At 52.9% G+C, this 15,397-nt stretch overlaps 2 protein-coding genes and 1 pseudogene across 8 annotated transcripts; 1 reads left to right on the plus strand and 2 right to left on the minus strand.

Moving 5' to 3' along the window:
* Positions 1 to 3,714: 3,714 nt before the first annotated feature.
* Positions 3,715 to 4,810, minus strand: LOC106698829 (annotated as a pseudogene).
* Positions 4,811 to 10,192: 5,382 nt separating this feature from the next.
* Positions 10,193 to 12,232, plus strand: TYROBP (TYRO protein tyrosine kinase binding protein). 4 transcript variants are annotated; one of them, XM_006098639.3, is made up of 5 exons: positions 10,193 to 10,350; positions 10,738 to 10,764; positions 10,909 to 11,043; positions 11,211 to 11,257; positions 12,000 to 12,232. In XM_006098639.3, exons 1-5 carry the CDS (start codon positions 10,290 to 10,292, stop codon positions 12,063 to 12,065), a joined length of 336 nt encoding a protein of 111 aa, XP_006098701.1. In that variant the 5' UTR covers positions 10,193 to 10,289; the 3' UTR covers positions 12,066 to 12,232. The 4 variants fall into 4 exon arrangements, with proteins under 4 accessions (XP_006098701.1, XP_014319736.1, XP_006098703.1 ...); XM_014464250.2 differs by having other exon boundaries at positions 11,214 to 11,257; XM_006098641.3 differs by lacking the exon at positions 10,738 to 10,764 and having other exon boundaries at positions 10,213 to 10,350; positions 11,214 to 11,257.
* A 139-nt stretch (positions 12,233 to 12,371) lies between these two features.
* On the minus strand, positions 12,372 to 13,823 carry HCST (hematopoietic cell signal transducer). Of its 4 annotated transcripts, none has more exons than XM_023762391.1 (4): positions 13,653 to 13,823; positions 13,197 to 13,262; positions 12,725 to 12,856; positions 12,372 to 12,503 (listed from the first exon to the last, which is right to left on the minus strand). In XM_023762391.1, the coding sequence occupies exons 1-4, from the start codon at positions 13,693 to 13,695 to the stop codon at positions 12,466 to 12,468; spliced, it is 279 nt and encodes a 92-aa protein (XP_023618159.1). In that variant the 5' UTR covers positions 13,696 to 13,823; the 3' UTR covers positions 12,372 to 12,465. The 4 variants fall into 4 exon arrangements, with proteins under 4 accessions (XP_023618159.1, XP_023618158.1, XP_006098705.1 ...); XM_023762390.1 differs by having other exon boundaries at positions 12,372 to 12,506; positions 13,653 to 13,804; XM_006098643.3 differs by having other exon boundaries at positions 12,372 to 12,506; positions 12,725 to 12,862; positions 13,245 to 13,262; positions 13,653 to 13,801.
* Positions 13,824 to 15,397: the final 1,574 nt, after the last annotated feature.

Genomic DNA, 15,397 nt, shown 5'->3' on the forward strand with positions numbered 1-15,397 from the left:
GCCTGCCTGCGGCGCTGAGGCTACAAAGTTTCAATTATAGAAGATAAATAAATCCCAGATACCTGCTTTGAGCCCGTGGCGTGGCCAGCCTGAAAATGGCCATCAGCCCCTCACTCAGGCTGGCCAGGCACCCCATTATGGACCCCCACCCTGAAGGGGCTGTGGCCAGCCTGCAAACATCCCTCAGCTCCTCACCCAGGGTGGCCACACTCCCATGGGGTCAGGGTCCCCACTGGGGGGCTTGACCAGCCTGCAAACAGCCATCAGGCCCTCACCCAGGCTAGCCAGGCACCCCAGTGGGGACCTCCACCCTGAAGGGGGTGTGAACAGCCTGCAAACAGCCATTAGCCCCTCACCCAGGCTAGCCACACCCCCATAGGGTGAGGGTCCTCACTGTGGGGCTTGACCAGCCTGAAAACAGCCATCAGCCCCTCACCCAGGCTGGCCAGGCACCCCAGTGGGGACCCCCACCCTGAAGGGGGTGTGACCAGCCTGCAAACAGCCATCAGCCCCTCATCCAGGCTGGCCAGGCACCCCAGCAGGACCCCCACCCTGAAGGGGGTGTGGACAGCCTGAAAACAGCCATCAGCCCCTCACCCAGGCTGGCCAGGCACACCAGTGGGACCCCTCCACCCTGAAGGAGCTGTGGCCAGCCTGCAAACAGCCATCAGCCCCTCACCCAGGCTGGCCAAGCACCCCAGCGGGACCCCCACCCTGATCCGGGACACCCTTCAGGGCAAACCAGCCAGCCCCCACCCATGCACCAGGCCTCTATCCTATATAATAAAAGGGTAATATGCAAATTAACCCTAACAGCAGAATGACTGGGAATGACTGGTCACTATGACACACACTGACCACCAGGGGGCAGATGCTCAATGCAGGAGCTGCCCCCTGGTGGTCAGTGCGCTCCCACAGGGGGAGCTCTGCTCAGCCACAAGCCAGGCTGATGGCTGCCAGCACAGCAGTGGTGGTGGGAGCCTCTCCCGCCTCCTCAGCAGCGCTAAGGATGTCCGACTCCAGCTTAGGCCTGCTCCCCGCTGGCAAGTGGACGTCCCCTGAGGGCTCCCGGGCTGCCAGAGGGATGTCTGACTGCCAGCTTAAGCCCAATCCCCCAGGGAGCGGGCCTAAGCCAGCAGGTGGTCATCCCCCGAGGGGTCCCAGACTGTGAGAGGGCACAAGCCAGGCTGAGGGACCCCCCCGAGTGCACAAATTTTTGTGCACCTGGTCTCTAGTTATATATAATCTTGAGTCCTTCTCGAGCCTCAGGTTTGAAAGGATATTGCCACTGATATGGATATGAGGCTTTCTGCATGATCAGGAAGGCATGAGAAAGGAACAACTCACCCACCTGCACCCTAAATGCTTCTATAAAAATATCTCTTTATTGGCTTCCCAGACACGCTTGTAACAGCTACAGCCACTGAGGATAATTTACCAGGGGCTGAGAGGAGTACAGAGAAAGTGGCTCCAGTATCGAGGAGGAAATTTATTTCCTTGCTCTCAACAGTCAGGCTTACCTGCGGCTCCTGGGTGGAAATGACAGTCCTCTGAGGAGCCAGGTTGGGAGACCCTGGGCCTCATCAGTCCTGTTGGGCCAGCTGGGTTGCCAGCCCTGCCCCAGGGGACCCTGTCTCTGGGGGCAGTCTGACTTCCAGTGATTTCCTTGACAGACAGGACAGGGCTTGGTCGGGGGGCACCATGCCCCTTGGGGCACCTCCACCGTATAAGTCCAACCTGTCTACAGTTGTAGCAGGTGACTGGGGCTGACCTCCTACCTCTGGGTCCTGACTGGAGGCTATTGGTAGCCTCCTGGAGCATGCCTACTATGATCTTCTTTATTTCTGTAGCCTTGGCCTGGTCTCTCTTGTTTCTCCTCTTTTCCTCCTCCTGGTCTTTATTATAGAACACAGAGGTGACAACTTTCAGGAGATTCTCTAAGGAATTCTTGGAACCAATAGCCAATTTTTTTAACCTTCTCCTGATGTCTTGGGCTGTCTGAGTGATGAATTTGTCCTTTAAAATGAACTGTCCCAATTCTGTATTCTGTTATATTGGTGTGCTTAACCAATGCCTCCCTGAGTTTCTCTAAAAAACCTGAGGGATTTTCGTTAGTCCCTTGCTTAATGGTGGTTAGCTTAGAGCAGGGGTCCTCAAACTTTTTAAACAGGGGGCCAGTTCACTATCCCTCAGACCGTTGGAGGGCCGGACTATAGTTTAAAAAAAAACAACTATGAACAAATTCCTATGCACACTGCACATATCTTATTTTGAAGTAAAAAAACAAAACGGAAACAAATACAATATTTGTATTTGCATGTGGCCCGCGGGCCATAGTTTGAGGACCCCTGGCTTAGAGTAATTAACAGGCTTTGTTTTACTATGTCTGAGGCCTTCTATAATACAGAACTGTCAGTGATTGATCTTCCACCTCTGGTGTCAGAATTCCATTGAGGGTCTAGAGGAGGGACTGCCTCCTGTCCTATTAAGAACTTCCTACTCCTTCCCTCAGAGTCCTCTATTCCCCCAGCATAAGTAATAAAATATTCATTCCCAAATTCTCTTGCTTTTTCTAATACAGCTTCCTTCTCAGTGGCTGAGGTCAGGTTTAATATGAGTATGACATCTCTATACGAGAGATCAAACATTTGAATGAGGCTTTGGAAGACCTCAATATATTTGTCAGGGTCTTCCAGAACTTTCCTAAATTACTTTTAATTTGTCTCATGTCCTGGAGTGAGAAGGAAGGGGATCTGTACGAAAGTAGGACCAGACCCTCCATCTGCCTTGGGGCAAGTTAAGATCAGCCCAGCCCTGGGTACAAAAGTAAATAGGGCACTTTTTCTTCATTGGTTGTGGGCCAAAATTATCCCAATTCTTAAGGAAGCATCCTAGGGGGCTGTCTCTATGTAGTGTGGACGACACGCTTCCCATCTGTACGAAACACCTGAAAGGACGTCCAGCATCCTTTGTGACTTTCCCTTGCCGGTGGGGGCATCCCCCCTCCTAGCCAAGGATACCTTTGCGACTCTGCCTTGCTGGTGGGGTGTCCCCCTTCCTAGCCAAGGGTGCAGGGAGCTCTCGCTCACAAGCCAGGAATGAGAGGTTGCCTTACTGCATATGCAGATAAGGATGTCTGGGGGGCTTAACCATACTTACCACCACAGTAATGACCTCGACCCCATGTTCACTCTCTGTGGGGTGCCCAACCATAGGAACATTTCTCTACCGCTCTCTGGCTTTCACCTTATCTTCTGTGAATGGGTGTCTTCCTCTCCCTTTAGGCTGTGGCGCCTTTAGTTCTTTGTGAATGTATGCCCTTTGGCAGCTCCCAGCCCCCCAGCTTTGCAGTTCTCCCCCATGGACCCTCCTTTATTTCTAAACTCTCTGAACCTGCCTATTTTACCCCTAAAAACTCGTTTCAACACCATGTCTCATTCTCTAGGGCTTCTTTGTGCAACCTCACTCTCCAGGAAAGGTAAATACCTGCTTCTGTAGAATGGCTGAATCTCTGCATAGTTGAATATTTATCTTTATAAGAACTACCAAACTCTTTTCCAAAGTGGTGGTTCTAGTTTACATTTCCACCAACAGTGCATGAGATTTCCAGTTGCTCCACATCTCTGCAGATAGGGTTCGTCTTTAATTCTAGTGGGTGCGTAGTGGTACTTCATTGTGTGTTTTTTCCTACTTTTGCTTTTATTAGTATTTATTTTATGCCAATTTACTCCTGTGCCATAGTTTTTGTGTCTCCAGTTTCTCCTGGGATAACTTTTCTTTCTCTGCAGCCTCCTCTTCTGGTTTAGGAACAATCTGCTCTTTTCCAGTAAAGATCATCTCCATGTGGCAGGGAGAGCTCATGGGTGGGTTAACCTGCCCATGAGCTCTGTACGTTCTGTACTGTATCTTGGGAGCTTTGTTCACCTGGATGTGGTCAATGACCAGAGAATGTACATCTAAACCAGCGGTTCTCAACCTGTGGGTCGCGACCCCTTTGGGGGTCGAACGACCCTTTCACAGGGGTCGCCTAAGACCATCGGAAAACACAAATATAATTACATATTGTTTTTGTGATTAATCACTATGCTTTAATTATGTTCAATTTGTAACAATGAAAATACATCCTGCATATCAGATATTTACATTATGATTCATAACAGTAGCAAAATTACAGTTATGAAGTAGCAATGAAAATAGTTTTATGGTTGGGGGTCACCACAACATGAAGAACTGTATTAAAGGGTCGCGGCATTAGGAGGGTTGAGAACCACTGATCTAAACCCTTGAGTTCAGCATTGCTCTCTGCATTTTTTTAAATTTTTTTTAAAATTTTTAAATATATTTTATTGATTTTTTTTACAGAGAGGAAGGGAGAGGGATAGAGAGTTAGAAACATCGATCTGCTGCCTCCTGCACACCCCCTACTGGGGATGTGCCTGCAACCAAGGTACATGCCCTTGACCGGAATCGAACCTGGCACCCTTGAGTCCGCAGGCTGACGCTCTATCCACTGAGCCAAACCGGCCAGGGCTGCTCTCTGCATTTTTAAGCATGTGCAGCAAAAATGGAGCACTGTTTTTGGGCCACTGTTTACTCTGGGCACACCTACCAACTCCACCAGTGTAATGACAGAATGGCACCCATTGCTTCTGTAAAGTGAGACCTTTCAGATACGTGGTGGCTTTTCGAATATGCATACCCTGATGGCCTGGGCAGTTTCACGAGTGTTCTTAAAGTGAACAGGAAGGTTTGAACCTCTTGATTTGCATGATTTTGTGGGGTTTTCTGGGTCAAGTGAATAGTGAACCATTTTCAGAGGTCACTTCTGGCTGCTTTTGGGAAGAGGAAGAGAGCCATGGTGGTTTTAATTTGTATTTCCCTAGTAACTAATGATGTTGAGCACTCTTTCACACGCTAATTGGCCATTGGCATCTCTTCTGTTGTGGTGTGTGCTAAGACTTTTGGCCATTTAAAAAATTGAGTTCTTTCTGATTTTTCAGAAAGCTTCCTCTTGTTACTGTGGGCAGGATGGGCTGTAGGAGGCAAACATGAAAGCAAGGAGAGTGAGGAGGGCTGTTGCTTCCAAAGAGGCAAGCTTGTCACAGGCTCAACACATTGCCTGTTTTCTGGAAAAGTCAGCTTTGGCCTTTTCTAACTCTTGGGCTGCTGCCAGGAGAGATTGCAAGATCTCATGGGGAGAGGGGAGATAGCCCTGCTTCCTGGAGGCTGGTACTGTGGGGGTGGGCGGCACCCAGTCTGCTGAGTGCACCTCCATCTCAGCCTCTTTCTTTGCCTGATGGAGTGGAGACCATGAGCAGAGAGCTGCACAGGCTGGCATTCTGTGGTCTGCACCAGGACAGTTAAACCAGTTGCTAATATATTGAGACACTCCTCTTTTGGTTGGTAAAAAGTCTCTACCTGACCTCCCACAGATATCTGTCACCTCCTCAGTCCATTCCCTTGGGACACCTTGGACTTCCCCACATCTCAGCAACTAAAGGGGTGGGGGCCTCAGGACTCTGATCCAGGCCTATAGCCACACCTGTTCTAATTGGATGGTGCCTGCATATGCCAGCTATGAGACTGAATTCTGGGTATAGCCAGACCTGGCCGGAGCTGGGAGGATCAGATCAGAAGGCTGAGGTTGAGGCTGAGGCTGAGGGATTGAGGGAGGATTTTCGTCAAGGTGGGCCCAGAACTGGAGACTTGAAGTACTATAACAATCTATCTCTAGTAATAAAAGTATGATATGCTAATTAAACCAGACAGCCGAACGACCTTCCGGACGTCCATCTGGATGACCTTCCGGATGACCTTCTGTACGAAGCTGGAGTTGCAAGGGCTGAGGCAAGCCATTGCGGCTGCGAGGGCCGAGCCCCTTGCATGAATTTCATGTATCGGGCCTCTAGTCTACACTAATAAAAGAGAAACATGGTAATTGGCGTACGACCGCTACCCTTCCCATTGGCTAATCAGCATATCCTTATGCAAATTAACTGTCAGCCAAGATGGCGGCCGGCAGCCAGGCAGCTGGAAGCGAACATGAGGCTTGCTTGCTCCAGTGACTGCGGACTCCAACGTTCCCTGCCTGACTTGCTGGCCTCTGAGCTGGCAGTTTGAAACATTCTAACAAATATAGGCCGGGATCTCAGAGCTGAAGTTATACATTGTTTTGATTATAGAACCGAAACAAACCAGATACCTGCTCTCAGAGCTAGAGCCAGAGCAAAAGCTGGCCCAGAATAAAATTTAAAAAAGGAGCGGTTGGGAGCTTCAATCAACAACCGCCAGCCTGAAAGCAGCCCTCAGCCCCTCACCCAGACTGGCCAGGCACCCCAGTGGGGACCCCCACCCTGAAGGGGGTGTGACCAGCTGCAAACAGCCATCATCCCCTCATCCAGGCTGGCCAGGCACCCCAATGGGGACCCCCACCCTGAAGGGGGTGTGACCAGCTGCAAACAGCCATCATCCCCTCATCCAGGCTGGCCAGGCACCCCAGTGGGGACCCCACCCTGATCCAGGACACCCTTCAGGGCAAACCAGCTGGCCCCCAGGCCTCTATTCTATATAGTAAAAGGGTAATGTGCCTCCCAGCACCGGGATCAGCGGAGCCGCGAGGCCTCCTGGCACCGGATCAGCGTGACAGGGGGCAGCGCCCAAACCCCCTGATCGCCCTGCGGCTCTGTGTGTGACAGGGTGCGGCACCCCAACCCTCCCCCACCCCCCACCACAGGCCCTGCTCTGTGTGTAACAGGGTAGAGCCATAACCTCCCCATCAGCCCTGCCCTGAGTGCGACAGTGGTGGCGCCCCAACCCCCTGATTGGCCCTGCTCTGTGGGTGATAGAGGGCAGTGCCCTAACTCCCCTATCGGCCCTACTCTGTGAGTGACAGGGCGGAGCTCCCCAACCCCCTGATGGGCCCTGCTCTGTGCGTGACAGGGTACGGAGCCCCAACCCCCCTGATGGTCCCTGCTCTGTGCGTGACAGGGGGCAGCGCTCCAACCCCCTGATTGGCCCTACTCTGTGCGTGACAGGGGGTGGCGCCGCAACCTCCCCATCGACCCTGCCTTGAGTGTGACAGGGGGCGGTGCCCCAACCCCCCAATCAGCCATACCCTGAGCGTGACTGAGGGTGGCATTGCAACCTCCCAATCCGCCCTGCTCTGTGCATGACAGGGGACAGCACCCCAACTCCCCAATCAGCCCTGCTCTGAGCCCGACCAGGGGCTGCACCTAGGGATTGGGCCTGCCCTCTGCCACCCGGGAGCAGGCCTAAGCCAGCAGGTCGTTATCTCCCGAGGGGTCCCAGACTGCGAGAGGGCACAGGCCGGGCTGAGGGACCCCTCCTTCCCCCCCGAGTGCACAAATTTTTGTGCACCGGGCCTCTAGTCTATATATAAAAGCCTAAGCTACTGTTACAACCGAACAACTGGAATGACCAGAATGACCAGTTGACAAGTTGCTATGAGAGGGAAGGAGGAGCGGGGGAGGCGGGAACTGCATGGTGACGGGGCACCAAAGTGGCATCGGCATCCGTTCCTTCTGCGCCCGGCCCGGCTACCGTTGCCTCCTCTCCCAACCCTGCCAGGGCCTTCGGGCCCTGATTGGCCTGGCCCTGATTGCTGGCCAGGTCTGGGCAATGGCAGCCATTAGCAGTGTTAAACAAAAAGCTTTCACGGCCAAAAGCTTTTCTGAATGAAAGGTTTTGCTGAGCCAAATGCTACCAGGTCCTGGGGCATGCAATCTAAACCACCAGCAGCAGGGTGAGAAGGAGACAACATGCTGGCCATCAGGAATTTTTATACAATGAGTTTGGATTAAAAAAATAAAGTTAAGTTGTTTTTAGAGAATTTACATTGGTCACAGGTAAAGAGGTGGGGGAAGTCGAGGCACAGCTAGTTCTGGGACGGGTGCATTGTCCATAAGAAAGAAATATTTGCTCCTTTGGATTGGTTGTGGACAACAGTTCAAAAAGTTCATCTATAATAATAAAAGAGTAATATGCTAATTAGACCGGACATCCTTCCGGACAAAGCCTCGGCAGAGGCCCTTGGGCGGGGGTTGCGGCAGAGGCGGCAGAGGCCCTAGAGGCCCTCCAGCAGCGACGGCGGGGGCAGAGGCAGAGGCACCGCTGTGGCAGCGGGGGGGCCAAAGCCCTTGCATGAATTTCGTGCATTGGGCCTCTAGTGAGTAAATAAGAAGACAGCAGAGTCTGCCCTGTTAATTCAACATTCATTCAGGAATGTGAGCAGTCTTTTGTTGTCTTTGCCATTCAGTCATTAACTGATAAACTTCTCTTGTCTCTTCCTTCCACCCATAAGCCTGCGGTAATTTAGTTTAGGATGTCTCAGAATTTCTCCTAGTCAGCAGCCAGTGCTGCCTGGGCTGGGCCCTGACTCTCTCCTCCAGACTCGGAATCGCCCCTCCCCCCACCATCTCCACCCCTAGCAACAGGCCACTCAGAGTCTGTCCCATGACTAGCATCCAGTTTCCCCTTTTCTCTCCTTAGCCCAAGGAGCTGTGGGGTGTGACGCCTGGATGGGGGAGGGGGGCTTCCTGCCGCTGGCCCATCCCCCCAGTGCCCTAACCTCAGGTTCCTCCTTCCCCAGCCCCAGCCCTAGCCCTCCTGCTGAGAGCTAGAAGTCTTTGTCTTCTCCCTCAGTCTTCATTTCTGGCCACTTCCTCATTTGGTGGAGCAGCCCAGCCCAGCCCCGTGGTCATCACATTGTCCCCCCACCTGCCTCACCCCAACCTCTAATCTTGTGTCTGTGATGTGTGTGTCTGTCTCACTGTCTGTTCCTCTCCTTCATTCTCTGTCTTACCATCATTTTCTCCTCAATCTTTTACATATATATATATATATATATATATATATATATATATATAATTAATTAATTTCAGAGAGGGAGGGAGAGAGAGATAGAAACATCAATGATGAGAGAGAATCATTGACTGGCTGCTTCCTGCATGACCCCTATTGGGGATCAAGTCTGAAACCTGGGCATGTGCCCTTGACCAGAATCGAACCCGAGACCCTTCAGTCCGAAGGCCAACGCTCTATCCACTGAGCCTAACTGGCTAGGGCTCCTCTATCTTTTATCTTGGTTCTTTTTGCTTTCTCTCTATGGGTCAAATATCTGTCTTTGGTTTCTGGGTTCCATTTCCACCTTTATTTGCTGAGTGACCTTGGGCAAGTGTCTTTACTATTCTGTAAAATGGGGATAATAAGAGCATCTATGTCAGAAAGGTGTTGTGGGGGTTGTTAGGTTAGGTGGCTCAGGAGGCGGCGCAAGAAATAGAGTCCAGTGAATGAGAAAAGAAAGGAAAGGAAAGTTTATTCTGCGTCCCCGGGAGACCCACGTACCCCCAAAGACAGGGCACATGGATTCACGCCAACATGGAGGGGGGCGCTTTTTTTATACTGCGGTTGGGTGAGGGCGGGGGCCTGAACTGAGGAAGTGTCCGCAGCAGGGATCATCACACATTCAACTGAGGGAGTCTCAGCCGCAGGGGGTGGGCGGCACATTCAGGAATGGGTCAGTATCTGTGTGGGGATCGCTGTGAATTCAGGGAGAGGCAGGTATCTGTGTCTGGCACGTTGACCTGTGAGAAATCCCAGATCTGTGAGAAATTCCAGGGGGAGTCCATTGTCTCATCACATGCCTGCATGTATCCGATCCTGGGCTCTCTCCGACCTAACAGGGGTTAAGTGAGTTAACACTTGGGGCAGAGTGCCTGCACATTAGTGGCCATGTCCTGATGGCTCCTTTTTAATATGCTATGAACATCACAAGTTCTGATTATCTAATGATTATAGCTGGCGCTTATAAAACGCTGACAAGTGTCAGTCCCTGTTCTAGAAACATTAATTCATTTGATCCCACAACTCCCTACAAAGTAGGAACTATTTTACTCTCCATTTTACAAATGAGGAAACAGCCTGAGAGATTGAGTGACTTGCTCAGCGTTGCCCAGCGGGAAGAGGCAGAGCTGGCTTCAACCATAGTCAGCCACTGACCGTCCTGTTACAATGTCTGACCCTTGACTGGGATGGAGGTTGAGTTGATATACTAGTATGTACCCTTTGCCCTTCATGTCCAGCCAATGGGGGCTATAGCATTGCCCCTGGGCTGTCTGGGCCTGATTTTTCCGGTGTTATCTATCTCTGTCCCTCCTCCCCTACTGACCCCTCCTCCTCCTGCCACCACCCACCTCAGACTTCCTCCTTCACTTGGTTGGCCACATCCCACTGGCCCTTGGACTGTAGTATCCAGCAGTGTCGCCTGCATCATGGGGGGCCTTAGACCCTTCAACAGGCTTCTGTTCCTGCCTCTCCTTCTGACTGTGGGTGGTGAGTTGGGGGCTTCTGAAGCTGCCTCCTGAGTCTCTGGGCTCACCTTGGGGCAAGGCAGGGAACAGGGTGGAAAGAGAACCAAAGGGGAAGGTTGGGATAGGAGCAGGTCCCCAGCCCCCAAAACCCTATGGGTCTCTCCCAGAACCTGAAACTCCAATATTTGGCCTCCAGTAGAAGCGGAGGGAGGGGACTCTACGGGTGGTGTAATAGGACAAGTCAGTGTGGAAGTAACACAGTCCAGTGGCCTTTGTGTCAGCCACAGGTCCTACCAGAAGTTGCTCTCTACCCTCGCCCCCTGGCTGTCAGGACCCACCCTCCCCAGCTTCTATGCCCACCCTCCAGTCATAGCTCCACACCTAGTTTACCTTCTTTTTCTTTCTTCAGGTCTCAGCCCTGTCCAGTCCCACTGCGGTAGGCCTAGACCCTGAAATACCCCTCCCTACTTCTGAAAGACCTCCCCATTTCTTCCCAATCTCTTCAAACCTCTCCCCTGACATCTCCCAATTCCCAACTCCCATTGATCTCCCCTGACTCCTGTGCCATATACATTCCCAGAATGCAACTGCTCTGCGGTGAGCCCTGGTGTGCTGGCCGGTATTGTGCTGGGGGACCTGGTACTTACCCTCCTCATCGCCCTGGCTGTATACTCTCTGGGCCGGCTGGTCCCTCGGGGGCGAGGGGCTGTGGAGGGTGAGTGGGATTGGATGGGGATGGGACTCTCTGAGGACTTGCCTGGAGGGGAGGGGTAAGCTCCCAAGTCACAATCATCCAAGGGGATGGTGATGGTTTCGCATCAACTAAATAATCCCAATTTACCCCCTTGTGTGCCCTTGCACCTGTGCCACTCCCACCCCCAGCAGTGACCCGGAAACAGCGCATCACTGAGACAGAGTCACCTTATCAGGTGAGGAAACCAGCTTCTCTTCCTTCTGTCTCATTCCTGCCCTGTGATGCCTGCCTTTTGGGGCCATAGACCCTCCCTCTGTCACTGTGAGCCCTAGTCTATGAAATCTGTTTTATTTGTCCACAACCAGCTTTGCTTTGCCTCACTTGTGATGAAAAGTCTCTTTCTAAAGTGTAAGATCTTGAGTCTAGCTCTGTGAGGTCCATAAGACTGAAGGAGCTTTCCAGTTACTGGGAGCAGTGAAATATTAGGGCAAGGCATTGCTCCACTTTATTTGTTGAGCACCCACATGTACCAGATACTGAAGCCATAGCTGCAGAGCTTACATCCTAGTTGGGTAAACAGAATTGAAGCAAATTAACAAATAAGATCATCTGGGGTGGTGGGGGGGGGCGGGGGGAAGAAACTACAGATGAAGAAATCAAGAAATGCCTTTCTGAGGAAGTGACATGAGCTAAGACTTGAAGGGAAGGATGGAACCATCCATGGGAATATTTAGGGGACCAGTATTCCAAGCAGAGAGAACAGTATGTGCAAAAGCTCTGAGGCTGGGGCCTAATGATGAGGCAGAGGAGAAAGGGGAACTTTGAAGGCACCTGAATAAAATAGATTTCTAACATGGCTGCAAGGTTGAAGAAGTTACCAGGGGCCTTGCAGGCCACTGGGAGAAGGTTGGATTTTGTTTTAAGTTTATTTGGCAGACCCATTCCACTGATGGTTGCCACCCTGTCCATCCCTTTAGGAGCTCCAAGGTCAGAGATCGGATGTCTACAGTGACCTCAACACACAGAGGCAGTATTACAAATGAGCCCAAACCATGGCAGTCAACAACCCGATGCCTGGATCCAGCCATTCCTGATGTCTACCCAGCACCCTATTCCTACTCCCACCAAGTACAGATCTGCAGAGTGGCCTCTCTGAGATATCAGACTTTCCCTGCCCCCCTGCCCCCAAATAAACATGGAACACAAAACACTGTTGAGTTATTGCATATCTCTGGGCTGAGGGGATGGGGATATTTGGGGTTCTGGGAGGGTCGGTCATAGACCCAGAAACAGCCAATGGGAGGGAGGCTTTGGGGACCCTGGTTCTTTGAGGAAGAATTAGAAGTAGAGGCATTTCAGTCGCTTTATTGAATAGGTTTCCCGTGCCACCATGCACAATCCAGGATGAGAGGGTCAGAAGTCAGAGGTCCCAGTTACAGGGGGTCAGCCCCTGCCAGGCATGTTGATGTAGACCTTGCCATCTTCTGGGGGTGGGGAAAAGAAAGCATGAGGCCTGACCACCCACCACCCACCCACATCTCCGCCTCCCCAGGGACCTCCTGCTTCAGGGGTTTCCTCAGGAGTTCCCCCAGCAGGGCCCCCAGGGTTTCCCCAGCAGCACCTCCAGGGCTTCCCCCAGGGGACCCCTCCATGGGGACCTCTTCCCTAGGGACACCACCCCCAGTCCAGGCCCTGCCTTCACCTTGGGTGGGCCTGTCACGTGGGCTGGCACACATAAACACCACCACCACGATCAGCAGAGACACCACAGCATCAGCAGCCACAAGGCCTGCCAGAAGTGGCAGAGGGAGGGGCCCACATCCGGAATAGGAACCTGGAGGGTGGAGGCCAAAACAAAAAGGTGGCTGAGGGGGATTCCAGGCTTTCAGGGCTGTGCTGTGGGCATATGGGCAGAAGAAGTCCCTGATGGGTGACCAATTCCCTGGGGTTGCACTTGAGGGATGAAAAGGGAGATGGAGATCCAGAGAGAGTCTTGGGTATTCAAGCATAGTGAGACATGTGCTGGGCTTTGGGCATAGTGGGCACTCCTGAAGAGAGGCTGGGGGTTGGCCAAGTCCCTGGGGCTTCAATTTGCTACAGTGAGATGGGGATCTGGAGAGCCACTGGGGGTATTCCAGGATCCTCAAGCTATACTTTAGGGATGGAAACAGTACCTGAAGTAGCATGGCAAAGAGGAAGGAGTTTTGATATCTCACCTGGAGTTACCTGAGCTGCAGCCACTGTGGGAAGAAGAGAGAACATAATCAGTGGGAAAGGTGGTTCCCAAAATAGGTGCAGGGAAAGGTGATGTGCTGAGAAGTAAGCTCCACTCCAAAAGAGCAAATGAGAAAGAGCGGCCAAAAGGTAGGGGAGCCCCCAGAAAAGCAGAGACAGGAAATCAGCAGAGATCCAGCAGTGAGAAGGGGAGATTAATAGGTAGGCAGTCCAGACCTCAGCTTCCCTCCCCAAAGAACCAGACCCAGAAGCCAAATGGATCTCCCGGAAAAGAAGGGGCACTGGGAGAAGGATCTGCCCTCAGCACCCCTCCCTTCAGACGCCACCCAAGCCACCCCTTTCACAAATATCTGCCTGCCACTCCCCCACCCCCACCCGATAACTGCTGGCTTCACCTGGGAGCAAAAGCAGGAGCAGGATGTTGCCTGGAGGGAGCATGGTGGGTTGGGGGCTGGAAGGGATTTGGTCCAGAGAGGTTCTGAGGAAGAGTGGGGGAGTAGAGAGGCAGCAAAAGCGGATGTCACCCTGCTGGTAGCAAGGCTAACTGCTTCCTGTGGGGGTGGAGGCGGGGGGAGGGGGGGGGAGAGATGGTGGGTCCCTCTGACTGCCTTTGGGGACCAACTGGGGGAAGGGACAGAGACTAGGGAAGTTGCTATGATTGTTCAGGTGGGAGGTAACAGGTGGGCCAGGGTGTGGGTGGGCACTGGGGAGACTCTGGAAAGATTTGGGGGGTAGAGCCAACAAAACTTGTTGATGGAGTAGATAAGGTTGTGTGTGTGTGTGTGTGTGTGTGTGTGTGTGTGTGTGTGTGAAAGAGATCCAGGATGACCAAAGCTTACGGCTTAAGCGACTAAAAAAAGATGGAGCATCCTTAGACAGGATGGCGGAGGGGAAGCAGTTATGGGGCGGGGGAAGGGAAGTGCTGGAGGTTTGGGCACACTGAGTTGGGAATGCCTGATAGATCTTTCTGTGGAGAAGTTGAGTGACCACAGCTGCCTCTACGAGTTCAGGGGCTAAATCTCATCTGGAGATGTAAATTTGGGGGTTGATGGCTTATGGATGGTATTTAAAGTCACCAGATTGGATGAGATTGCCAAGGAAGTGAGTACACATGGAGACCCCCCCCCCATCTCCCCCATCCCTTCAAAAATGCTGAAGAGGAAGAAACAGCCAGGGAAATTGAGGAGCAGCAAATGAAGGAGAACCACTAGGAGAGCATGACAGCAGGGGAGACATGCGATTAACATTGTCCATTGGTGTGTGGACAATCACGGAGCTGGGAACTGAGAACAGCCCCTCCCTGGAGTGTCAGCCAGCTTGAGGGCGGGAATTCCTGCCTGCTTAGGTCACAGCTAGAACACAGCACCCAGCAAAGTGCTTCCCCTGCGGTAATACATTATTTTAAATGAATGTATGAGAACTGACCTCTGAAAAAGGAGGTGATGTGGGGGACAGGGAGAAATTTAGTCTACCCTTATCACTCTTACCTGGAGGCCAGGAAGTCCGGACCCCAGGCCTCTCCTCCCCCAGGACCCAGTCCGATAGCCCCCACCCCGCAGCCTAGGGGTCAGGTCTCCAGCACCCCCTGGGCAGAGACGAGAACCCAGGCCTCCAGGGCCTCCTGCTGCAGGAGTCCAGAATCCCAGGCCCTTTTTGCTCAGACCAAGTAGGGAGCCCGCTCTCCTGGACCCGTGGGGTCGGGGCTCAAAGTCAGCCCAGCCCTTCAGGGCCTGTGTTTCTGGAGCGAGACGCGGGGACTCCCGGGCTGGGGGCGGGCCGCCCCGACGGGCGGGGCCAGACCCCATTTAAACACTCGCGGCGAACAGGACCCACGATCGGGGACCCGGCGGCACTGGCTGCGGGGTGACAGCGAGGCTGGCGCAGCGCCGAGGCCGGGGCCCTGGGGGCCCGCAGTCCGCCCAGCGGAACCCCAGAGGTAACAGGGGGTGGGCGTGCGGCACGCTCGGCGTGGAGCAGTGAGGGCTGGGAGTGCCCAGAGTTTGGAGGGGAGGCTGGGCTCGGATTCCGGGTTCGAGGTAGAGGAGCGCTTGCGCTTCTGGACTCCTTGCTGGGGGGTGAGGGGACTGGGGTCAGGACTGCGGGGTGGGGGGTGAGGGGACTGGGGTCAGGACTGCGGGGT

Source organism: Myotis lucifugus, unplaced genomic scaffold (genome assembly GCF_000147115.1).
Source record: "Myotis lucifugus unplaced genomic scaffold, Myoluc2.0 scaffold_244, whole genome shotgun sequence".
NCBI classification, from domain to species: domain Eukaryota; kingdom Metazoa; phylum Chordata; class Mammalia; order Chiroptera; family Vespertilionidae; genus Myotis; species Myotis lucifugus.